Source organism: Melospiza melodia, chromosome 5 (genome assembly GCF_035770615.1).
Source record: "Melospiza melodia melodia isolate bMelMel2 chromosome 5, bMelMel2.pri, whole genome shotgun sequence".
Classification (NCBI taxonomy): domain Eukaryota; kingdom Metazoa; phylum Chordata; class Aves; order Passeriformes; family Passerellidae; genus Melospiza; species Melospiza melodia.
In genome coordinates, this window is record NC_086198.1 from 83,992,848 (window position 1) to 84,018,999 (window position 26,152).

The 26,152-nt window shown below is 35.5% G+C and overlaps 1 protein-coding gene across 7 annotated transcripts in view; it reads left to right on the forward strand.

Annotated features, from left to right (window-relative positions):
• Window positions 1-26,152, forward strand: part of SLIT2 (slit guidance ligand 2) — a 256,354-nt gene that overhangs the window by 134,100 nt on the left and 96,102 nt on the right. For all 7 annotated transcript variants that reach the window (XM_063157710.1, XM_063157711.1, XM_063157708.1 and 4 more), the window contains exons 5-6: window positions 14,916-14,987; window positions 24,102-24,173. In XM_063157710.1, coding sequence (XP_063013780.1) covers window positions 14,916-14,987; window positions 24,102-24,173 — 144 coding nt within the window. The remainder of the gene's footprint in view (window positions 1-14,915; window positions 14,988-24,101; window positions 24,174-26,152) is intronic.

Consider the following 26,152-nt stretch of genomic DNA (forward strand, 5'->3'; position numbering starts at 1 on the left):
CATATTGTCACAGGTTATCTTACAATGTTTAACAGCTTTACATTTAGCTGATAATTAGGATCCTTATTACTTTGAAGAGTAATGCTTTTGTTTATTTTCAGAATTAGTGGGGATGAGAAGCATTCCCTAAGTAAACTTAATTACTAACCTATGAAAACTAGGGTTGGTTGTCAATTTTAAAAAAAGAGCCAACAAAACAAACAAAAAAAAGCCCAACAAAAGACAGCAAGTAAAAGAAAATGAAAAAAAACCAAACAACCAAAAAACCACAGCCAAAAAAAAAAAAAAAAAAAAAACCACAACCCAAAAAAAAAAAAAAAAAACCAAAAACCTGGGAATAATAATTTGAGAATTTGGAGATTTTTGCCTTTTGGGCTTAAACACTCCGTTTTTGTGAGCAAGGAATGAGAGGTAGAGGATTGGCTCAGGTATGTCTGAAGGGCAGGGGGAAGATGTGCAGTAAGTGGTTTTGCTCCCACTGTTGGAACACATGTTCATTGAAAATAATTTCACTTTTAAGAAGCACAGCAAAACCTGGCCTCAAATTTTTCTGCCACTTTCCAGGACACTTTGAAGAAAAAGTTTCTTCAAAGGAGTAGATACTGTTAACCATCTCTCTCCTAAATCACCTTAAACCCATGGAATAGATAATTCAAACACAGTTGTGACTGGCCTGAATTCTGAATTTACTATCAACTTGGTTTTAAATTAGGGAAATGAAGTTGTGTGTTTCTTGTGCAGTGGTTAGGAATTGAAGCAGGAAATCATGCTGACAAATGAAGTGAATGGGAACAGGAGACACAGTTACTTTGTGATTTAATACATTGTCCTAAATATGTTAGATGTATAACTCTATAGAAATTTTAGTTCTTTACTGCTGTAAAGCTGTGATTTAAGTGATATATCTTCAATAATTCCACAGTATTTTGATTCAAAAAAGTTGAGTAGATTGGAAGGAGCTTAAAAAATGTATTTTAGTAGGCTTTTTGACAGATGTGATTTAAAAGCTGAGAGAAAGCAATGCACCTGTCACTTTTAATTGCAGAAAGCTTTCCATCTATTAACTTTATTTTGCCAGAGCCTTCTAATGAAAAAGTTCCAGTATCTAATTTAATTTAATTTTCATTGGGTTTTCCAGAAGAGCAATTAATTTTTAGAACTTCCAACTATGAAGTTGTGCTTCAGAAAGCAGTCTCCCTATTTTACATACCATTAAGTTGCATCATGTGCCTGTCATACCTTAGGAACATCTTGATATCTTTGAAGAAATGTGGCAGTGAAATGTAGACATATTGTCTGTAGCACTAGGTGGGGTTTACAAATACAAATGTTGGTATGATTGGGTTATTCCTATCCATCATTAGATTGCATCTCTCTGGAGCTATAAGTACATCTGTGCCTGGCAGACTTGTGTTATCACTGATGCATGTGGGGACCATGTGTCAGTCTTCCAACAAAGATATATAGCCTTGTGTAGGAGCAGGATTGGATATGCTTGTGTTTCAGCCTCTAAATCAATTCCTGGGACCTTTGCTACAGATGTTTGAAGCTGCAGGTCTGTAAAAAGAGTATACTGTAATATGAACTGAAACAGAAGAATAAGCATGAGAAGGAATTAGCCATATGGCAACAGATAGCAAGTGCAGTGGAGCCAATAGAGAAGGAAATTCTCACACCCTCTCAGCTATCTGTGTAAATATCGTTTGAATTCAATCACCTCAGAGCTAGTCCCATTCTAAGAGGAGATCTGTTCATACTCAGTTAAAAGAGTGAGTTAAAGATGCTCCTGCTGTTGTAAGATGCATGTCCTAGGATTTCTGAGCTGGTGGAAGTCTTCCTGAATTCCCTAGAAGCACAAATGGATTCACACTGAATGCCTTAGCAAAAAGCTTGGCTGTATAGTGCTGAGATCTTGATCTATTTAGTGGCTATTATTGATACAGGCACTATGCCATGTGTTCTTGTATTTAGCCTTATTTCTTAAATCCCTTTTTAACTTTTATGCTTCAAAAAAAATGCAGTCAATCTAAGCATTTAAACATTTTATAGTATGTTTCTGAATTAGTCCTCAAGCAATAGGGAAGCTTATGCATTGTTTGCTGGTTTGTGTTTAGGGGTTTTTTAAAGTAAATTTATTAGTCTCTTTTCCCATTACCATAACTGTTCTCAGTATGTATGTAGTCACCTGGACCTCTCTTTTCTGAAATTACCCATTGTCTCACTGCAGGAGTGTGTAGAATCTTGTGAATGGAGACATCAGTGTCACCCTTGCTCATCCTGAGTGTGCTGTGCTCTCATTGGTTTGCAATTGCCCAACTCTCATCCATCCCATCCAGCTGCCTCGTGTGCCCTCATATAGCAGAACACAGCACCCATCCTCCTGGGTGAAAAAACCCTCAAGCAACAACAAAAAACCACCACATCCCCCATGCAATCCCTCTTTACCCTAATTTTTGGGGTTTCTCAGTGGGGTTTTACTTGGGAAAAAGCTCCATCAGCTACTTAGGAGAGTATGGATATTGGTTGAAGGGAAAGAATTTAGCAATTTGAACAAGGAAGGCTTGAAAACATACAGATGGAGAAAAAACATCTGAAAAGAGGGAGGATGGGTTTTTAAAGTGCAATTAAGAGCAGCTACTTTTTGATGCTGTCAGTGGAAAAGTGCAGTCCTGGAACAGAAAGTCAACTTTGTAGACTTCAAGCTTAAAAAAATGTCTGAATGGAAATTATTTCTAGTGCAAGCAGCTGAATCTTTTTGAAAGTTTGAGGAGGAAAAGGGAATAAATGTGGCAGAAGTTGCAATAAAATTTAAGCTTTTCTATAAAAAATACTAAATTCCATTTTGCACAAAGTAATTTTTCCCAGAACATTTTAATGTAATTTACATACTGGTATTATGGCAACAGCATACAGACAGGGCTATTAAGAAGAAATGGGATGTTTCACATTCTTGAAATGTGGAATGGAGCACTCTGATTCAGTTTCTTAGCCATGGTTGTTCATTTTAAGATTAAGAAATTAGTTGTGATTAATTCATTCTGGAACGGTGTATTTTCTTTTTATTTCTTGCATACATTTTTTACCAATTTCATGAGGTTTTTTCTCTGAATCCAGCTAGGATGCACTTTTCTTGTTATACAGACCAGTTGTACTGCCTCTGCTGTATTGTCAGCTCCTTTGAATAGAGGAAAATACCTCTTGAAATTCTGATTCTTTGTATGGCACTGAAAGGGAAAAAGTTGTGGTCACGGAAATTTGGGGGAAAAGGCTGGAGCAGTCACAGAAGGAGAAGGCAGGGTCAAGAAGAAAGAAAATCTTGGAGCCCTTGAACAGAAGAAACTTGAGGCTTGACACTTCTGGGATGCACAGCTAGAGTATTAAAATAATTTAATCCTGGTCAATAGGAAGTTTTACTTCCAGAGTTCCTGAATGTATGTATCAGTAACTGCCCTGAAGTTTCTCAACAATTTATTGTTTCTCCTAAGAGCTTTAATTGACTTGTATTAACCAGCACATATGTAGCACACAAGAAATAGAATAAACAAAGAAATCCAGTCATTCCATTACTCAAATAATTGAGCTTGTTATACTGTTGTATAGTTCATTTTCAGTGACGAGGAGGATAACACAAACATCTGTTCCTTGTCCTTTCGTTTATAGTTTTCTCAAAGAAAAGCCTAAAGTCCTGGTTCTTTGGTCCAGAAGCCCAGTGGTGCTAGTCACAATACTTTGTTACACAGAATAAGAAAAATACCACCAAACAGCACCCAGTAAAACAAAAAAGTTTCCGTGAAAGATATTACAGTCTAAGAAATGACACATGGGTATAAGCAGATGGATGAAGACCAGAAAAAATAGTCATATAAAATTGGTCACCTTGATAAGTAGCAATGATTGCAGCTTAGCTGTTGACAGGTTTTTTTAATCATCCATGGTAATCCTTATAATAATTTGCTTTGGTTTCTTCCACTGTTTTAGCATAGTTTTTGGCACTGACAAGCAACAGCCTTAAAGCCTGAAGTATCAGTGCTTCATATATATTAGGCACCTACACATATCATATAAAGCTAAGACTGTACAATAAATCTGTCCTACCAAGCAATCAGGCCATCTCGAGAGACAATCCCCAAATTGCATCATTCAGCTCAAATGCAGGAAGAGTGAGCACAGTGATATTGAACATTAATGGTCCACAAGATCTTTTCTAGTTTGCTCTCCAAATTTTCCCCTGTCCCTTGACAAATTGTTCAAGGTTAGTTTTACTGCTAGGAAACACTTGAACTACTCAGGTTATTATCAGAGTAAAAGTTTGGAGCTATACTTCATGAAAAATGTCCGTGTCCAGGGATGTAATTATTACTTGTCTGTATTGGAATTGCAGCTCTGCATAATGGGATTGGATCAGGAGTCTACTCTGCTCTGTTTTGAAGAAACAGGAATTGCCACAGCTTTCTGAGTGGTATTTCAGAAGAGAATATACAGGGTTGTAGGCTGTGTAGTGATACTAGACGATGTACCAGACAACCTTTCAATCAGTTCCTGAAAGTGCTTGCAGTTTCAATTCCACAGCAGGTGAAACAATATTAAATATTAAAGACATGTTGACAGCTGCAAACTTGTTCTAAAAAAGAAGTTTTGTTACAGGGAAAAGTAGTGATAGATTTTTTTAGATACTGTTGAAGAGGTCTTTTGGAAAATTAAATATGCCATCTCATCTATTCTTAATGTGAGCAGATCCCCAGCCAAGCCAAATGGATGTTTCAGCCATGCATATGCTGAGTGTCTAATGTACCAGAAGAAGTGAAAGTTACCCAGCAGAATCTTGTTTTATTCTTTTAAAGCTCTTAACATTTTCAAGTCTGTCAAGTGTAATAGTTGATTAAAGATTAATCACCAAATCACCTATCAGAGCCCAGTAAAATGAAAATAGCAGAATCTTTACCCTTTGCCTACATAGAAACACTCTTTTGTGGCCTTGTATGAAAAAATGACACATAAAGATTTGTTATTTTTACTTTTCCTTCAATTCCAACCTGCTAAAGGGAAAGGAGAGGAAAATCCATGAATGAAACCCGTGCTTAACCTAAACCTCCCCTGGCACAGTTTGAGACCATTTCCTCTTGTCCTGTCCCTTGTTATGCAGGAGAAGAGACTGATCCCCACCTGTCCAATCTCCTTTGAGGCAGTCACAGAGAGCAATAAGGTTTTCCCTGAGCCTCTTTTTCACCAGGCTAAACACCCTCAGCTCCCTCAGCTGCTCCTCAGCAGGGCTGTGCCCCAGACCCTTCAGCACCCCCAGTTGCCCTCTGGATGCTCTCCAGCCCCTCAATGCCTTTTTTGTGCTGCAGAGCCCAGAGCACAGCAGGACACAGCACCTGAGGCGCAGCCCCAGCACCCATATGCATATTTTACACATATGCATCCACATGGGTAAAAGTCATTTTGCACTCTGCAAGCTCCAAGCGGGGCTGTAGGTCAGCACTGCCCTCACACAGCACAGCTGTGCTGGCCTGGGCCCTGGCAGCAATCGCAGTGCTATCGGGGATGCATGATAAGTCAGTAAAATGTCACTCAGTGCCTTCCTGCAGCTTGGCCAATTTGAGACTGTATGGAGGATAAAGATTTGTCAGCTTTTTTCTTTAGGAGGTGAGGACTTCTTAAGAGCTTCAAGGTTTTTTTTTTTTTTTTTATGAAAAGGATTATGCCAAAGCCAAATTTGAAGTAGTATTGCAATTCTCTCTGAAACTGTGGGTGGTCCTTTCCTCTTTAGGAGCTACAACATGTAGTTTCTCTCCTGTTTTGTTTTGGGGATTTTGTAGTCTAAACAAAAGAGAATTATGTATTAATTTAGTGGAACAGGCTATTAAAGACTGCTTTCCTTTTCAAAAATAATTTCTAAGGCTCCAATAAAATTCATGTGTGGTCCTAATACTCCTATTTTATTGCACAATTAGCATTTTCCCTGCTAGACCACTCTAGCAAAATAAAGAATAAATGGTGAATCTCCTTAAGCAATTATTTTCAGTAGTATCAAAGCATACAAATTGATTTAAGTACCCTTTTGGACACATTGTAGAGTGGAATTGATTTTGCAGCCCATGGGTTAACTTTTCTGCCAAGACAGAGATTGGACGTTTTGGCTTGGTCCAAACCCAAAATGTATTCCTATTAAAAAGTAAACGGTCTAGTACTTGTACTCTGTGCTATTTAGATTTAGAAATCATTGATTACTAATACTAAAAATTATAAATATGTTATGCATTATATTGCATGGCTGTAAAGAGTCAGGCTGTTTCTCAAACAAAAGAAAGAAGATTATCACTAAGTATCGGAATTCAAATTTTGGATGACTTAAACTAAATGTTAAGGTTGAAGGTACTGATAAACTCTGGAGGCTACCAGTCCTACTATTGTGTAGTGTGTTACTTTTTCTCTTTTGCTGTCTATGTTCTGTAATACATAAATGATCTCTCTTCTTAAATAAATAAATAGATAAAGTGGATTAAAAGATATAATGCTGAAATAATGCAGATAATAGTATGCCAAAAGCTATAATAAGAAGTACATTTTGATTCCATAACAGATTTATAAATGGATGACATTTAAAAAACCTCAAGCATTAAGAATGAAAGAAGCATGAATGATATAATCAAAAGTGCTATCATTAAAAAATGAGACATGAAAGTGGGCAGGGAAATTTAGTCTGAATATTCTTAGGGAAAAAGAAAGCATTCCTTACCATGGGAATTGCAGTGACTCTAACCATTCAGTCCGTGTTGCAGTGAAGATTGCCCTGTGTTGTGAAATGTGAAATATTCACTTGGGCAATGTAGCACACCATGGCCCAGGGAGTGATCCTGCTTTAGCGTGAGAATAGGTTCTGTGCCTACTGTGTGCAGCATCTGAATCTCTAGGGAGTCAGCAGAGCAAATGGAAATTAGTGATGCAGAGAGAACCTGAAATTCTGTCATCTAAATCTTTCTCATCAGTTTTGTGCTCCTCAGCATGGTACTGATCCATGCTGCTGCTGCTATGTATGCCTTGGTTTCCCCATCTGTAAAAGGAGGTTAATAGTAGCTTTCTAATACATGAAATTTTAATCCTCCTATGGGAAGCAGCAGCAATAATGATTTACAGAACTAATGTTTGAAATTAGAATTTATAGGTTTTATCTTCATGAGGGGATATATATGTGCTGTAGAGACCTATTAGCTACTGCTGGTATTATTGGACACCTTTTGTGTCTTCAATATGAAGAGAAATCGCTGCAAAGATTGTTTTACTAAAGAACAGAAGAATAAAACCATTGAAATTAATAGGAAGCTAACTAATTTATTTCACAGTCAAAGAATAATGGTACAGCAGTTTTTGATTGTTTGATTTTGTTTCTTTGTTTGTTTTGCTTTCTCAGAACAAGAGTTTAGACTGAATTTTTAATTATATATTTTTAAACATTTTCTTGTTCCATCATAATAGATCTGTAGATCTGCCAGAAAGCTATGCCTACTAAAAGGACATGACAAGCCATTTGGGTATAAGATTATCTTCATGAATAAGTGATGCCATACAGTAGTAACTGTATAAAGTTAAAGCCAAGCATATGTCAGTATTCCAACAATTAACTGGCTAAGCCTCACTTGACTGATGGGAAGGGTATTTAGTTGTCTGCATATATTAATGTATTTGCTGAACATGGGATAAAAAAAAATGTTCTGTTATAATTAATCATTTGTGTTTGTTTAGTAAGCTCGTGTTACAATATGATATATTGCTGCCATGATGGAATTCCTGATAGGCTTCAGTAGCTTCAGTTCACCTGAGCTACTGATTTAAAGGAGCTGTCTCTCCAGGATGCTCCCCCTGCATTAACACCACAATTTTCAGTGGCATCTGTATTCTTGATGACTTTGTACTTTGCTTTGATTTTTTGATTACATAGTTTTGAAAATAATTTTCACACTTATGTGCTTTATCCTGATACAATAAAACTTGTGGTTGTCAAAGCATGCCTCTGTAGCATTCAGAAAAGGTCTTAGATTAAATTCCTAGGCATGCTGGAACTTTGCAGTTTGGTTGTATAGTGATAAATGAAGTTTCATCAGTAGGAAAAAACCCATCTGATCAGAAGTTTTCCATGTTAAAACATGACACCTAATACAGAGTAGAAAAATGTGTTTATTCAAATTTTGAAAGTAGAAAACTGTCATTTTAGAAATGAAATCCAAGTCAGAGATCCAGTGAAACATAAAAAATCTACTTTGGCATTTCATTCTCTGCTCTTTGCATTGGAAAGCCCATGGCTATGGCAGCTTTGCAAACAGAGACAGCTGCCAGTGTTCATGATAACGTGAAATAACCTTTTGCCATACTTCTCTGGAAACATTTCACTTGAAACACTTGAAACTTGGGGCTGTGGCTCCCTTGTCTTATGCTGTCATGTTGCAGCATATTCACACCTTCCATATCTCAGATTTTGCTGCTGGTGTTTTCAGTGCCTCCCAGTGAGGCAGAGCTCTTTGTTTTCCCTAAGATCAAAGCCAGGGGAGTAAATAATAACTCTTGGTTCTTGATCTGGAATAGCTTTGAGGTTTTAGATAGCCTGCCTCATTAATGTGATTGTGGCTGAAGAAGTATCTCGGACCATGCAAGACCTCACAGATATCTTCATGCAGTCTAGAATCCAGCGAGCAGCCTGTGCCAGAGCATGTTTCACAGGCTCTTTCTGCAAGGAGCTTCCCAGTGAATAGGTAGGGGGTGTCTTCTCCCTGCCACCTGTATTTTTTAAGGGGTACTCAAATACAGAAATACTGTAGGAACACTGAACAGTACTGAAGAAAAAGCCAATGATAATAAAAACAGCTGAAATGGACAGGACCAGTTGATATTCATAAATTAACTGTTGGTTAGTTTTACTGTTTTAGGATAAATGTCTAATTGATACTTAATATATCAATGTACAGTAATGTTCCTAAAAAGAAGTTGTTACTTGTTCCATCAAAATAATCTGATTGACCTAGGTAATGATTGTCCCTTTCAACTGAACTATCCTATTAAAAAATATGTTGTTTGTTTTTTTTCACCATCTTTGTATTACAAATGAAATCCCGTGTCCAAATTCATATATTTTGTTTTCAGTCCAATAATTTAAATAATTCTCATTCTTTTTATTTCTTTGAAGGCCTGGTAGTCTCATTTTCTATGAGTCTTTGCCACTTTCTACAGGCATAGAGGATTTACTGCAAAGTATAGTTACCTAATGTTAAAAGTGTTGTTTTCCAGTAAGGGAGAAGTACTTAGCAAGGCTTACTTCATTCATGTCACGAATACATAAATAATTATCAGGATACTAGTCATGAAATACCCACTTTCTGAGATGGTTTTATAAACTGGCATAAATAAACTGGTAAGAATTCAGTACTTAGTTAGGCTGAATATTTCTGCCTTTTCCTTTAAAAATCAGTACACATTAGTCATTCCCAGTACTCAGTACTTTGCAAAGTACAGAATGGCAGTATAGATTTATGATATCTGTGGTCAGACACAGAGGGAGGTTAAACCATTGAGGAAAATAAAATTACAAGTAATTAAATTTACAAGCAGGTTTGCCATCTTCAAAAGATTTAGTGTTTCAGAACGAACAATGATTTAGCCACGCAACAAAACTGTGATACAGCCTTAACAGTTTATGATATAGATATTTTATGTGATGTTTCAATTTATATAATTAAAAATTGAGCACTCCTTTTAAGGGTATATAGGATATTCAGCTGAGAGCCATACATGGTGAGTAATAAAATAACTGCAATGCAGTACTTTGCATTTTTTAAGAGCTGAAACATTCCATCAGGATCATTAATTTAGGGTTATCTCAGGGCTTTATCTTCAGATAAGAAAGCAATACTGTATATAAGTCAAGGTTTTTTTCTGAGAACAGGTTAGTATCTTCTATTGGTATGAATTTCAAATGTTCACAGGACTGCAAGCTTTGAGGTTTTTTCCCTGATACACCTCTGTCTCCTAACCAGTAAATATGATAAATATAACTGTACCATTTCCATCCCGTTCTTAGGAAGGATTCAGTAGTAACAAGGTTTTTGGCAAGGTCTTGCTGCTATTTCCACAAGCTAAATGCATTCTCATTACCAATGTATTCTTGGAGAAAAAAAGTCTGCATGCACAAAATGAAGCTGTTGGGGGAGGAAGGGTGGGGCAGAGGTGTTTGGACTTTTTTTGATGGAGTTGTTTTTATTATTGATTTTTTTTCTTAGTTCATTGGTTTGTGAAATGCAGAAATCTACATTCTTTTAGCCATAATTTCAAATCAGACAGGTTAAGTTGCTTTGTCAGAATATCCAAATTAAATTTTTAATCTTTGGAAATTGGTTTAAAAGCTGAGGTATATGTGCTTATCAGAATCCATTGCATGTAAATTGCCATTATCCAGTTTGTTTAAAAATAAATTATATTTTACATAAGCATGGTAATTGCAGAATTTACTTCATCACAAATCTTAGAGAATCTCTAGTTGTTCTGTTTTTATTGATGAGTTTGAATGCTTGTATAGACGATATTAATTATAAAAAGTAATTATTTAGATGCAGCATATTTAGTCTTTGATTTAAAAACATGCTCCTGACCTTCAAAGAGAGAAAAAATAGTATGCAAGTTTTTCAAAACAGTGCTGCAGTTGGGAAAAAATTCAGAAATCTTTGTGCATTCTTCACTATGTATCTTCACTTACAGTGGGATTCAGCTTTGTTTGCTTTATGGATTTGGTTTTCTTTTTTTGCATTTGGGAGAATGGGGCTGCAGCCAGAATATTACAACTCAGAAGAATGCTCGACATTTTTACATCTTAAACTTATCTGAAAGAATCCACTGTGCCCAGGCTGGTTTGTGCATCTAGAGCAGCAGCAATGCTCATTTGTGCCTCCTCAAAAAGTCTCTGTCAGCTGCTGCCACTCTGCCTCACCCAGGAGGCTTTTGGGGCCAATCTGCAATTTAACCCCTGTACTACCTTTTAACCTGAGGGAACGAATCCGAGAGTTGTCCTTGAGAACATCTCACATTCAGAGAGACTGAAGTTACACCTGGCCCTGGGCACAGGTTTGGGGATCTGGAGCAAGGGGGAGCAATAGGGGACGAGGAACAAAGGTGCTCTGCCCACCACTGAATGACACCAATGAAGGCAACGAATTTGCACTGAGGAATTGTCTTGAAAGGTCAATGTCTAAGGTACTCCCCTTCAGACTTAATAATTTGGTGTATATCCCCCTAGGAATTATACAATAGAGTCAAGAACAATTTAGTTGAAAGAGGCCTCTATGACAGCCAGAATCTGCATAAAGATGAATTTGTCAAAATATCTCACTAAATCATTGTGCTCTATTAAAGAAAAAAATTCTCACATAGCCTTGGCTTTTTCACTCTAGCTGTATTTTTTATTCAATTCTGCTGTTCCAAAGGTATTCTGGATTTTAATGTAAGGTCTTGGGCTGTAATATTAATGGAGAATAATTTGTTCCAGTGAAAATATCTTGGTCAGATTGACACTTTGTAATGTGAATCAGGTTAATGCCTTTAAAAAAAAAAATACAGATCTAGTCTTATAAAAGTAGTATGTTTTGTTGGATCTTGGCTTAAATATTCTTAGATATTCTTAGATATTCTTTCATTTTAAGGGGATCAATTGCCATCATAGAGCCTCTATTCAAAGGCTGCCTATTTTTGAAATGGAAGATGATGCCTGCATAGTTATAAGTGCAGCAATACAATGACCATCAGGCTGAAAAGGAGTTTTGCACCTTTCTTCACTACAGAATATAAGTTGCAAAGTCAAATCAATGTAATCTAATGGCGTGCAAAATTGGCTGGTTTTATCTACAAAATAGATTTTTGCCCCATTTCCTATGAAAGTCACAATATGCCTTGTGCTGCTTGTGGCCTTTATTTTTGAGCAGTCTAAGAATTGCGGTGGAATGAGTTCAAAGATCAATAAAAAAGACCACATGCAGCTTCTGAGTTGTGAAATGTAGGTGTAATTTATGCAAGAAGAAAAAGTTGAATGTTTGTTTAAGCTTCTCAAGGTTTTTATAAGGAAGTTTTTTTACACTGAGTAGATAAGAACTTGAAGCAATCAATAAATAATTACTAAAATTTTTCCTGCTATAAGGAAAATAGTATTCTTTATGAGAAGTACAATTTAGCAGTGTGGAAATGAACTTACACTTTTGTTACAGAAACAGTTCCAAGTTTCCCAAACCAGCTGATGCATTGCAAAAAAATTACTTTTGGGAAACAGCATTTGCCAACCTTACTTAGCTCTCCAGATTTAAATGTATGCTTTAAACAATGCCTTGTTCAGCAAGGTTGGGAACCTTTGCAGTCAAGTAGCTTACATTTGAAATTAGCTAAAATTACCAGGGAACACTATACTTCAGTCTGCTTGAGCTTGTGCTGCAGGGAAATGGTGTTGACTCTGCCGACCCAGCAGTAAATCTGGCCTGCAATTGGTTTGTCTGTGTCCTTTGCATTTGCATACACACAGACATACCTGTGCACAATGGCTCTGTGTATTGGCTGTAGAGGGACCTGGCACAGTAGCTGTCACTTGTAGGTCCTTGCGTTTGTGCCAAAATTTCCCATGGAAACAAAGATTTTGACCACTAACATTCTCTATTAGATTTTTTAAAATAATTTGCAGTCGGCCTCAATATTGTTCATCTTTCACTTTTTTTAATTATATAAAATGGTGAGTGATGATACACTATCAAATGCCATGAAAAGCTTAATGCACCATTGCCCATTATCTCCTGCAGTAAATATTTACGAGTACAGCAGTGGCTCACGTAGGTATATACATATATCTGTGTTATAAACTAATCATTGGTCATGATACAAATCACTACTGCTAGCTTAGCCACTTCACACACAATTTTTATGCAGGTAAAATGTATTAGTCAATTAGACAGAAATGTAAATATAGATATTTGCATTTTGTGCTTATAAGGGAATTTTTCTCCAAGGAAGTAGGCTGTTAAATCATGTTACCGTAACAAATGCTGAAGGCTGCTTTTTCATTCATTGCCACTGAATTTATTGTCAGAGCAGTACAGTCATATCCCATTTCAAGATTACTTAGGTGGCTTGAAAATTAAATCACAGCTCACAAATTCTCTTTTTTCACACACGATTAATAATACTAAAATTGCGTCTAGATTTAAGTATACTTTGCAAGATATTGCAGTGCAATTAGGTGCATGAACTATGAAAGATTTAGTAAATATAAAGTGATTTTCCATAAATTAACAATGAATTGGATAATACAAAATTGCTTCAATGTATGTGGAATTATATTCAAAATAATTACATTTATATAAATTTTGTTAAAGTTGGGCAAAATGGGGTTTTATAGAGTCCTCAAATTGTGTTTTGCAAGTTCATAAATCTGAAATGGATCTTCAGGAATGATTGCTCAGAACTGGAAATATGAGCTCATGCTAGATTACATTTTAGAGAAAGAATATATCAAAAGCATGACTTCTTATATCTAATGATTCTTGCTTGTTCACTTAATCTGAACTACATCTCTTAATTCTGTGCAAAGTTTTGCACTGTTTCTCTAAAAATTCTTTCTGAAAAACATCCTCTAAAGATGTCTCCAAATCTCAAGGTAAAGAAACTTTACTTCTGCTAGGATCTGGATTGCATTTGGTGTGCTTTTAGAGTAAAGATCCTGGGTTGGTTTTAGCAAAATGAAATCTAGTTAGCTACAAGAGAACTGCTGTGCAAATGGACTTAAAATCCCTGTGTAGAGACTCCTGTACACACCTGATTTGTTTGTACATTTTTATTCAGATGTTTAAGAAAGCTTCTTCATATAATTGTGTTCCTCATATTGTGTATAGATAGTTGCATCTTGGAAGGTTTCCAAAAGAAGGTCTGATTTCATAATTTTAATACAGCAAGGTAGATAGGTCCCCTTGCAAAACTTCAAACATTCATGTACCATGTGTGATAGGTGTGTTTGGCCCAGGGAAGCAAACTATTCTCTGAGGTAAAACTTCCAAACTGCATGTGGTATAGATACAGCAATAAAGACTTTCATGTACTGGTCTTCTTCTATTGCACTGCATCACTGTTAATAGTGCACAGCATAAATGAAAAGTTCTGCATCCTAGTTTGCTTTTGGTTTTTTTCATTTTCTCTGTCTCCTCTGCTACTGTCTTCAGTTCTCTATATTTTATTTTCAGTATTGACCAGTGAAGGACAAAAATGTGTCTGTATTTCAGAAAAAATAAAGGGCTGTTTATTCATACCTACAGCAAAAAAACACTACTGAACAATAATTTTATAAGCATTTTAATAATATTTTTCTTTTGTAAAAGATAATAATTCCAGATGACATGATACAACTGATTGTACAGGGATTTTGGGGAGGAATATTAGATGTCTCCTGCAGAATGTATTTTAATTCCTTCTTTTAAAATATATGATGCTTGACACTGAAACAAAAGTCAGAAACATATTGATCTCAGATACTACACAGCTGCATTGTTGTTTCTCAATAGCTCACTATTTGTTCTATTTGCTGGATTTCTGTCTTCCTTACGTGAAGCTGAATATACCATCAAACATGGACTTGGAATGGTTGAAAAGTGAAAACACTTCTACCGGATTTTTTTTTTTTATGTTTTGGCATATATGTTGTTATTTTCTAAAGGAACTGCCTAATGTGACAGAGATAAACAATTTTGACTGTTATTGCTACTTCTTTTCTTCAGTTACAAATCAGTTAATGTAATAAAATAAGCTTCATTGAAAATATTGACTGAACCATAATGGCTGAATTTTTTTTTTGTTATACATGAAACTAAATATATATAGCACTTTTACATTTATATTTTTCTTCTTAGTGATCTTAGTGAAAATCAGATTCAAGCAATACCAAGGAAGGCATTCCGAGGAGCAGTAGACATAAAAAATCTGTAAGTATTTTCTTCCTTCCATATATTCTGGTGATAATGCTTTGTAGATACAGTGCTCTTTTTTTTTTTTTTTTTTTTTTTTGTATCAGATATCTTTTTTCTAAAAACTGTTACAGCTGCTTAAGGAATATCTGCATCATACTGATGTCATTTGTTTGTGCAAAATACTTTAATGGATCTTAAACATCCTCAAATTGCCTTATGGAAATGTAAAAAATTGAAGTAAGTTGAAGACAACATGGCATTGTAACTATTAGTCTATGAAACTGCGTTAAATATTTGAATGTCAGGCAATTTGAAATATTTTATGGTTTCATGTGGAAAAAATCATTTTGCCTTGGCTTTAAAAGTTTGTCTTTTGTTTGCTTGCATAAAGAAAGGTCATGCTATATTACCTAGTTTTGCTAGCATATGTTTTTATACTTGTGTGACTGTTTTACTTGCTCAATTTTCTTCTATTGTCTTTTCTGAAAGAAAGATACTTTCCTGGAGATAGTGACTTTGAAGTTCATGGACAGGTTTTGAATTCTTATGGTTTCTAAATGTGGAAATATGTGAGTTTCAAGACAAAGCAAAGCAGTAACTTTTCTACTTTCTGTTCAGAGTGGTGAGGCAGTTTAGTGGGTTGAACAAGCCAAACAACCTGAAGACTGTGATGAACTTCTGTAGTAGGAAACAATAGTTATTCACTCAAAAGCTTCAACACCTGCTGTAAGCCAAGGACTCATCACTTACAAATAGCCAGCAAAGACAGAGGACATGCAATAGGTTTCAGAAAGACTATGGAGCTTCCAGAGGGATGCAGCTGTGAAAAAATATGATTGCTATATAATGTGGTATCAATAAATATAGGGAAATATTAGGTTATAGGAGGCTTTCATGTTATTCCTGCTGAAAAAAAATTATTAATTAAAGTTCTAGTTGTATTGCTTTGAAAACAGCAATTGATGTATCCTCAGTAGGAGAGGATGGGCTAAGAAGCCCTTCACTTTTCTGTCTGCCTGTGATAGAATCCACTTCATTCTGCTGCCTGCAGCACTGCACACAAATTGGTGAGGAAAATGTCTTTTTGAAGATTTAGCAGAACGCCCAAGAATTTGGCCTACTACAGTTCTTCCCTGCAATGAAATTCTGTCATACCTTAGTGGAAAACATCATTATGTTCAGCTTTGTTGTGTTCAAAAACATGCAAGCGCTTGTGATTCTCAAAGTAGCTTTTTTACTCTATTTAATTGACAGTTTGAGTTTTTATTCAGACCTAGTCCCACCACTGTGCATGGTCAAAAAGAGGTCTGGCTACAAGAAGCCTGCATTTTTTTGCATGATCTTTTGTATGTGAAAATTTATATAGTCACAGAAAGGAACTTATATTGTAGAATTAGCAGCATCATTGAAAATATTTTAGTGGCAAAGTAGTAGTTTATAATATAGGTGTACTTATATATTGTAAGAAAATTCCAGTTAAAAGCTGCATTAGGATGCTAATCTTTATCTGAGATACAATTTTTATCTTAGTGTGAATTTTTAAGCTAAGGATCCTGAATTATGTCTGAAACTTGCATAAAACAATAGCTGTGTCCTTTAAAGTGCTTCTCTTTTTAGGAGATAATTTTAAAAAGATAAAATCATAAACACCATAGCATTGCCACAAATTTCAAACCCTATCTGTGGACTTTTTCTTTATTCTAATAGGATAAATACTACAGATATCTCCTCATTAATTGTCCCAGGGAAAAAAAAAAAAAATCAAACCCTTAATCTGAAAATTTCATGATCCCTCTAAAATTGCTCTGCAGAATGACCAATTAATTAATGGGTTGAGTTGGGTAGATTCTACTACAGCATTTATATAACTAGATCCGGCTATTTTGCCTTTCCTAGAATCTTTGGTGAGGAGAGACAAACCCCAGCTTTCCATCTAGCCTTGGTCACTACTTAGAGAAGACAGATAGACAGAAGTTGTATTTAATTGTTGAAGAAAATTAAGGAGACACTTGATAGGTGACGGGTGTAGCAGGTGTCACGATTCAAAGAGGAATTGAACTATCTGTCAGGAGGTTGTAGCCAATTGTTTGTCAGTCTCTTTCCCAAGTAACAAGTAAGAGGATAAGAATGGATATGGGGAAAAATATCTTCACCAAAAATTTTTTTAAGGTTTGTAATGGGTGACTGGGGAAAAAGATTGTGTCATCATAAGCTGGAGGTATTCAGAAATGTTTAGGTATGGCACTAAGAGACAGGATTGAGCAGTGAACTTGGCAGTGTCAGGGTTAAAATTTAACTCCATGATCTTAGAGATCTTTTCCAACCTAAATGATTCTATGAGTCCATGAAGGTGATTAACCTAAGGTCCAGGAACCAAATACTTGTGTATCCTTACTAAGAATTGGCATAAGCCGAATTCCATATTTGTTCTAGTTTTCTATTTGTACTAGAAATAATCTAGTAGCTGAGACTTAATGTTAAAGATGTAACTCTTCCAAACTCATCTATGAGACAGATAAAGGTGCAAAGAGAAAAGAAACCTGTATTAGAGCATATTGTATTTTTTATATATATATATATATATATATAAATTTGTAGCAACAGTAATTACATCAGTTTCAGTTGAAATTACTAAGCCTTTTCTTTAAACATGAAATGATTGATAACCATCCAGAACAGTATCTCAGTTAAGCTGTTTTAAAAGTGGTTAACCAATTTCACACAATTTGACCTGATAAAGTATTTTATGTTCCTGAATAGAGACTCACCATTCTCTCAATTCCACCAAATACCTTCCTTCTGAATCAGGAATTGGAGTATTTTGGAAAGCATCTTATTGTATACTTCTCAGTGTTTGCAGAGCAAAGAGAATGAGGTGTTTACTCAGATAATCTGAAGGAAACTGCTTCCTATAAGTTTGATAATGCCACTATAACCTCCTGCAGCATGTTAGCTCTAGAGTCCTCTTGATGTTTCTCAGAAGAAGCTGTCTAGTTTCCATAAAATGCATCCATGGTGCTTTCTTTCTGGACATCTTAATGCTCATCTTAATATAGATTCTGTAGAAGATAAAAAGCAAAATGGACAAGACATGATGAGAATTGACAACATGGGCAACCTGCCACACCCTTGTAGTAAAAAGAATAACAAACCCTGAGAAACATTCAGGCTTCAGAAATGTAATTTACATCTAATTGGAATTACCCAGTTTCCAATTTGTTATGCCTTTCGTCTTAGAAGTGAGAAGAGTTTGGCTCTGTCTGTACTCTCCCTGGAGGCAACTGTAGGCAGCAATAAGATCCTCCCTTTCCCCTCTCTCTAACAGCCAAACAAATGCATTTCTTGCTGACCATCCCCAGATGTTATCTGCTTCAGTTCTTGTGGCCCTGTTTGACTCTGTCTTCTATTGGAGAGACCAAAACCAGGTGCCATCTCACAAACTCAGAAGTCATCTCAAAAATGCCAGAGTGTCCCAGGCTTCACTCTCACCAATGCAGCCCAGTTGTTTGTAAAGTATTAAGCTTTTCAGTAAAAGTGACAAAAATTGGGGGAATCTTATGTTGTAGTAGCTCTCCAGACTAGAAATCCAGTATCCATTATTTTGGCAGTTCAAATTAAAAAAACATCTACAGTGTGTCAAAGTTTCAATTTTTCTATTCAAGCAAGTATTCTTGAGTGACCTAAAGAGCAATACACTCCATACACTATAGCTATTGATTTGAGATTGAGAGAAATTAGTGTGAAATTCTGAAAATATAATTCCTAAAGTTACCCCTAACTTGCAAATTTTTCAGGGAGAAGAGTACTCACCAAGACATTAGGTTCTTCAGAGAAGACAGTGGCATCCATTCTGTTTATTTTTAAAAAAATAAAGAGAAATTATCATATAAATGGGAAACTAAACACAGATTTTTTTTTAATAGACATGTTAATGAATGTTTTGCAGCCCTCACTGGTGATATAGTACTCAAACTGGATGAGAAAGATTCTTTAAATTTTCCCAACCTCAGGAATTTTGTTTGTATTTAAGATGGTAAGAAAATGCTTTAGGTGCCCAGATTGCAAGCTTAAATGGGGTTGTTTCTGAAGCTGGTTGAATTAGGAAGAAAAATAACTGAGTTATTTACAAATTTAAGGCACCACTGAAAGAACAATAGTGCTATGCTCTCCTTTTGAGTAGATTTTTGACTATGATTTTTCCATTTCAAGTGTGTAAAATTTCATAAGATTCCAGTTTTCTCTTTCTCTGTGTAATTGATGCTTGGGAGAGGATGGAAAGAAATACACTGATATAATGGTGGAATTGTGATGCTAAACATGTGCAATCTCAAATGTCACCAAAAATAGTAGGGCACATCATCATATCTCACGCAAGGATCATGTGCCCTGGTTTCCTTGTCATGCTCTTGGCCTTTGTTTCCACCACTCTCTTCTTCGTGTTCATTTCTTTCCAGCAAGTGGAGGAGACTGTAGCTGTCATGCCAGGGATAAAGGCTGCAGGGCAATGTAGTGCCTTCACACATTAAATTGCCTGGGGAAATGAAGAATCAGTGAAGAGGGAGGCAATCACCAGCATCCAATCTAAGTCCTTCCCATTATACTAAGCTTTGTCCAAAACTTTGATTGATAATACTTGTTGTTGCCCTTATGCCTCTTTTATGCTGATTGTGAAACATTTAAAGCTGCCACTAGAGACATAAATAAATTTTGAATTAATTATTTTTGGAAATGATTGGACTTTTAAATTTCAGTTATTAGTAGTTGAAAAAGAGATTCCTGCTGATGTTCTCATTACTTATTTCTTCTCAGATGTTGCATAAAATTCCACTGCAACTGGAAGTATAGTTGTCTATTCATCTGTACAAGTGCTGATCTAAGTGCATTGCTTGTCTAAGATATACTTAGATAATCCAGAATTCAATATTTCTCATGCCTGCTCTTACAGGAAATCTCAGTTGGACTGCTAGTCTATTCAGCCACCTGCATTTCAAGTTTTCTAAAGAAGGATTTTCACAGGGTGTAGTGAGCTATATTCTGTGTATGCTTAAGATTTTTATTACAATAAAAAATCGCTCTGAAGCCATGAAGGAAAGAATAGATATACTTTTCTAGTGATTCCTAAACCTCCTGTTGCCAAGCAGGTTGGTGACCCTGTGGCCTTTGGGAAAAAAAAAAAAAAAACAACTTGTTCTTACTGATAGTTAAAATAAATAGCATTTTAGTATTATTTTTAAAGTTTTGTTTTCTTTTAAAAAGTTATTTCTTATTAATCTGATAATATATTTAATACATAACATATAGATTTTTAATTTTGTATTCATCCTCCTTTTGATGGCATTCTTTTGTTTAATTTTTACTTTTTTTTTGTATAATTTTCCTCCCATAAGATAATTCTAAGATTAACCAAGTAGAATGCTAGACAATTTTCAGAGGACTGAGGAATTGAACTATAAATCTTTTTGTTTCTAAAACTTCGAGTTTGTTCAGCAAGTACGCATTACTTGGATATAAATATTAACAGTCATGAGAAACAAGCAGTTCTTTAAGTTTGATAAAAATAAATAAATTCTGGCATGATTTTTTTACATAATTTTTAACTTAATTCCTCTGAAATTACTGATTTGTCACGACATTGAGATTGAGAAATAAGAAATAGGAATCATAACTCAGTTCTGTTGAAAAAAGTAGCTCTTGCAAAGGACCATAAAGTGTCTTCAAACTGTGAAGAACAGGAGAGTAAAGCAGACAGTCATTTGAATTTTCCAATTTTCAACTTTCTAGGAATGAGTAAAGAATGTTTTCTCTGTCAAGAGTCAGATGACAGATTTTTCCTGTATGAGGATAGTAGTTTTTAAATGTATGCAGCATCTTCTGTTAGTCATTAAATGTTCTTCTTGTGGGATAACAAAGTTTATTTTAAGATATTTATTTATCATTATCTGGTAGATAACATATGCCACAAGGGAAGAAAATATAAGTTAGCAACATGTTTCTACAGCATAAGAGCAATAAACATAAAACATTATAAAGTAAACGTATTACTAGTTGAATGCTTATTATTCTTACTATTCTTAATTACTAAACTCATATAAACATTGACATTTTAAGCAGCAGTAGGTTAATTCAGTTAGAATATTTCATATAGAACATACCCAGGTAATGCTGCAGACACGTGTAAAATCCAGTTAATTGTCTGGGATGGTGGAAGGATTTGGAATGTGACAACTGTTGTTTGGTATCTTATGAGATTCACGGGAATGAAGCTTTGTGAGTGTTGGAGGCAGAAAGGAACAGCAACTTTACAAAAGCATGGAGAGATCCCCCATAGAATAGACCCAAAAGGGAGATGGAGCAGGCAGAGAGATCATAAACTGGGGAGAGGGGAAGGATGAGAATGGGCCAGAGTTGCTGGTCCATGTCTGGTCATCTTTGGTTCTCAGAGTGTTCTAATAATTTGAAAAGAAGAACAGCTCACGGGGAAAATAAAACTTTCTAAGATGGAATTAGGGTTATTGGTATATTCAATAGCTTAGTGGTGAGAAAGGTTTCATTATGGTATTGGATATGTTTATGTGTGGTTTTGAAGTCATACTAAAAATAAACAATAGAATGTAACTTAAAATTAGATGAAAATATAATTTTTAATCTCTAGTATTCTTGCTTGCACCTTCAGACATAGCTTAATATATACTTGTTGCTGAGAACCAATTTTATCAAAAAACACAATTACATTGCTTCAGTCTATCTATTAGAAGGACATCATAAGTTAATGTTACACTGGTTATGAAATATTGTCTAACTTTCCGTTTGGGTCATATATGTAGGGTGGGTACCCTTACCCTTAACCTTTACTTTTACCATAAATTGCTATTAAAGCCAGTCACACAGTCTTCAAAGTCATGTCCCTTTCATAGCTTTAAAAAAAAATAAAAAAATATATACATATATATAAAACACCAATTGTTCTTCATGGTGTGTGTCTAATCATTTTTATATCATGGTTGTAACTGATGGAAGATAATCTAAAGCATAAAGATTGTAGCATCTTTCAAAGACAGTAATTTTTAAAACTAGGGAATATTTTTCCTTTCCCATCTGCAAACTTCCCTTCCTCATGCTGAAACCAATTCATTAGCTCAGTGCAAATGGAGCAATATTTCTGGTAAGAAGATTTAAATGGAAACAACTCACCCTTCACTAAGGTGGTGATCATGGTGACTCATTAAAGGAAAAAGTCCAAAAGTTTTCGGGATCACCACAACTGCTACCAGTCTGGTGGAAGAAATCTGCCTTTCAGCTTGTGTAGGACAAGATTTGCTCAAGTGCTTTCTCGGCTTTAAAAGATTTTCCTTTGTGTATAATGTGGATGATTTAGAAGAAGCTGTGTCAGCACTGATTTATACATTGACAGCTAAGGATAATAAGATATGGGCAAACATACAGCTCACCCTTTTACAGATTAACCTGCAGACTGCATTAGGCAAATTTGATGGCATTAAAAGATTTTTCCAATTTGTCTGGAAACAATTTCTCTTTTGTATTGTGTCAAGGGTAACATTTCATGCCATTGGAGTAATTTAAATAGCTTTGATAAATTGTTTGAGAGGTTATACTGTGTATATATTTTACCATTTTAAAATAAAAAGGCTATTAGCTTAATTGTTAAATGAAATTCATTACTAAAAATTGAAGAAGCCTTAGAAAGTAGACCTAAATATTCCAATACTGCAGCACTGGTGTTGTAACATTGCACCAAAATGATTAAAGATCCTATTCAGCAACTGATAGTTTGCATTTAGCTTTCAGTACACAGAAACACACTCACTGTTACAATTATGACAATATTTTATTCCCTTGTAGTAGTAATTCAGATGAAACAAGAAGAACTTTATGGAAGTTGGTACATTACATTCAGCAGTGGGTCTGATGTTTTATTAATAAAGTAAAATATTATCATAGATTCAGAAAAATCACAAAAACTGCTTTAGTAGAAGTGTCATTAGCCCTGCTAGCTAATATATAATTGAAGACAGAAGGGCAGAGTTTATTTGTATTTTGTTCATTTTCTTGCTATTGTTCACACACATTTACTCATATATATTCTTTGACACTGACAAGTTACCAGCTTGGAGAAGTTTTTAAAGTGAGGTTTTTATCATCTTTGCTTTGCAAGTCATGCCCTGAAATGCATAAGACAGTATTTATAGGGAAAGCTTTTATCATCAGAGAAAGATTTTATATCTGCATGGTTGTTAATTTAAGAAGACATTTTTAATTGGGCTATATGTGCTGTATCAATGTTTTGAATTGAAAAGGTAATAATCATCTTCAGAGAAACGGATCTAAATTTTTCATCACTTCATACTTAAGGATTAATAATGTATGGGATGGATTGCTGAGTTTTGTGTCTAGAATTCGAGTGCTCCATTACAACATGCTATCTGCATATAATTGCAGACAGCACACGAAGTCTGTAGAAAGCCAGATACTGAAGGTTACAGCAGAAACACTACTTTCCTTTGAAGCAGAACTACAGGAGATAAGTAAGCAGGTCTGTAAATGCCTCGGACACTGTTATTTCCACACGTAGACGTATTCCAGGAGGTAATTACTGTAAATCCCCTGCAAACCTGGGGGTAACACCTCCCACCTGCTCCAGGCATGCACACACGCAGGGAGACCCCTAAAACTGGTGTCTGTCCCCAGTCCCTGCTGCGGCGCCTGGAATTAACATGCAGCTGGGCTGCTCTGATAAATGGATTCTGTTAGGTCACCGAGGGGATGCGTGTGACATTAAGTGATTTACCGTCCTTTACCTTAATGAAATTGTTTCAGCGAGATGACGCTGAGAGCTTTTAATGGATAGCTTTTCTTGATGTAATGAAATTGCATTCCTTTGGCATTTAATATAAGGTGCAGTTATTATTTACTGGAGCTTTCCCAGCGCCGCCGTCGTGCGCAGGCAGTTGAGAACAAAAAGGGATTTCGGTGGCAGGGTGCAGGCCAGCGCCGGGCGTGCGGCTGCAGCGATGGCCAGAGCCTTCTGCCGCCCCTCCGGGAGCCTTCCCTTCCACCTCGCCCTGCCAGCACGCCTCTCCCTTACAAATGCCTCCCTAATCTGTTTAACAGGCAACTGGATTACAACCAGATCAGCTGCATTGAAGATGGGGCGTTCAGGGCTCTGCGTGACCTGGAAGTGCTGTGAGTATTCCTCGTATCTCTTGCTTGTGGTGAGAGCTCAGTGTCTGGGGAGTGCTAATGTAGCAGCTTATCTGCAAGCTGCAGCCTGGTGTCAGGATGCTCTAGTGAAAAGATGTCTTAAAATAATCCACTGTCATGTGCTATAAAATGGTAAGAAGATATGGAGAGGCATGGATACTCCTTTACTCTCCAAGACAGCCATTAAACGTAATAATAATAAAAAAGCCATTGACAGAAACTGTAAGAAAAGAATATATTTCATTTTAAAAAGGGGGAGGGTAGCAGTATTAATGAACCCAATTAATTTTGTACATTATCCATTACTGTTGATGTACTGAACATTTCAGAATTGCTTTTGTTGTATACTCATCATCAGTTTGATCTTTTGATCACTGAGACTCAGTGTAAGGAACAATATGCTATATCTCTTTGACAATCTGGATGTTTTCAAAGAGGCACTTTCTAGCAAATATTACTGCTATATGTTAAGGTGTTTAGCATGTCTATGTCAATAGCTTCTTTTTAAAACATTTTATGTGCATAAGTACATTTGTATGTGAAGGAAAATATCTCTTTTTGTGTCACAGATTATTTTTGCAACACTTCTTTGTATACTTTTTTTTTTCACTTTCTTCAAGTAGCTATCAGGGAGGTTAAAGGTAACAAAATTATCATCTGAGAATAGTTACTGTAATGAGCAAAGTGCCTTAGTTCTCAAAGAATCTGAGGCACCGGACACATTCCTGAAATATTTGCTCTGTCAGTCAAAATGACACATTTTATTTGGATTTTCTTCATTAAGAAAAATGAAAGAATTTGTGTACCAGTGAGTTACTTTATGTTAATTTGAATCACACCTGATATATCACAACTTGAGGGTGGTGAGGAAATGGGTTTTGTTGTGTTTGGGTTATTTGGGTTTTTTTAAAATATTCTGAAGAACAGAAGCTTCTCTGGCAATAGTGTCTGCATGTCTAAGAAAACAAAGAGTATGTGAGTAGCTGGTGGTAAAAGTTTTTTATTATTAAACACTAGTTGGTTTTACTTATGGGTGAATGAAACTGACAGCCAAATTTGATTTTTTTTTTTTTTTCAGTCATAGAATAACAAGCCTATTGTTAACTCTGGTACAAAGCCATGTAAAATATACTGTAGGTTCAGTACCACATCTAATTGTTAAGTTGATGATTAGTTGTCTGTCAGTAAATGTGATGTTCTCTGATATTTTTATGTTTGGAACTCTTATATGTGGCAGGATATCTTTTCCAATTATGGCTCAATCTGCTTACTATGGTTTGGTTTGGTTGTTTTGTGTTTTTTTTTTGTTGTTGTTGTTAATATCAGCCTTTCTTTACAAGTGCAAGGGTTAAATGTTTATTAAAAAATAAATAAATACAATGTTTTGTGCATTTTTTTAATGCTTGCAATTTAGTGTTCTTGAAAGATCATTCTTACAGTTGAGGTCAGGGGTGCAATTTTTACACTGATTTCAATGAGTGGGAAAAGAGGAAAGAAACTTCTAAAATAACAGTCTGCTGAAAAGTAGGTAGTTGGAATTTTTGTGAATGAATATACATAATCTATTGGCATTGTTCAAATACATGACTGAGTGTTTGCTGTCTTGAATTATGTTATGTGATAAAAATTTTGTGAAGATTTATGGCATTTTAAGAAATTGAGATAGATACTTCAAACACTACTGAAGGTTTTGTGTTTAATTAGGCTTCCTTTACAATATGGCTTAAAGAATGAAAGCTGTGTAGCAGACCATACTGTATATGCACTGAGTAGCAAATAAGACTATTCTTATTGTTTTCATTTGGAGTCAATTGTTTTAACTGAGCAGAGAAAGTGGATATTACTTCAAACTTGAAGTTTGAGGTAAAGCTTTTAAATAGATTGCAATCCAGTTTAGTAACAGTTTGAAATGCTTACCAAAGTAATAAAACTTATAATTTGGTTAAATAATAGTATAATTT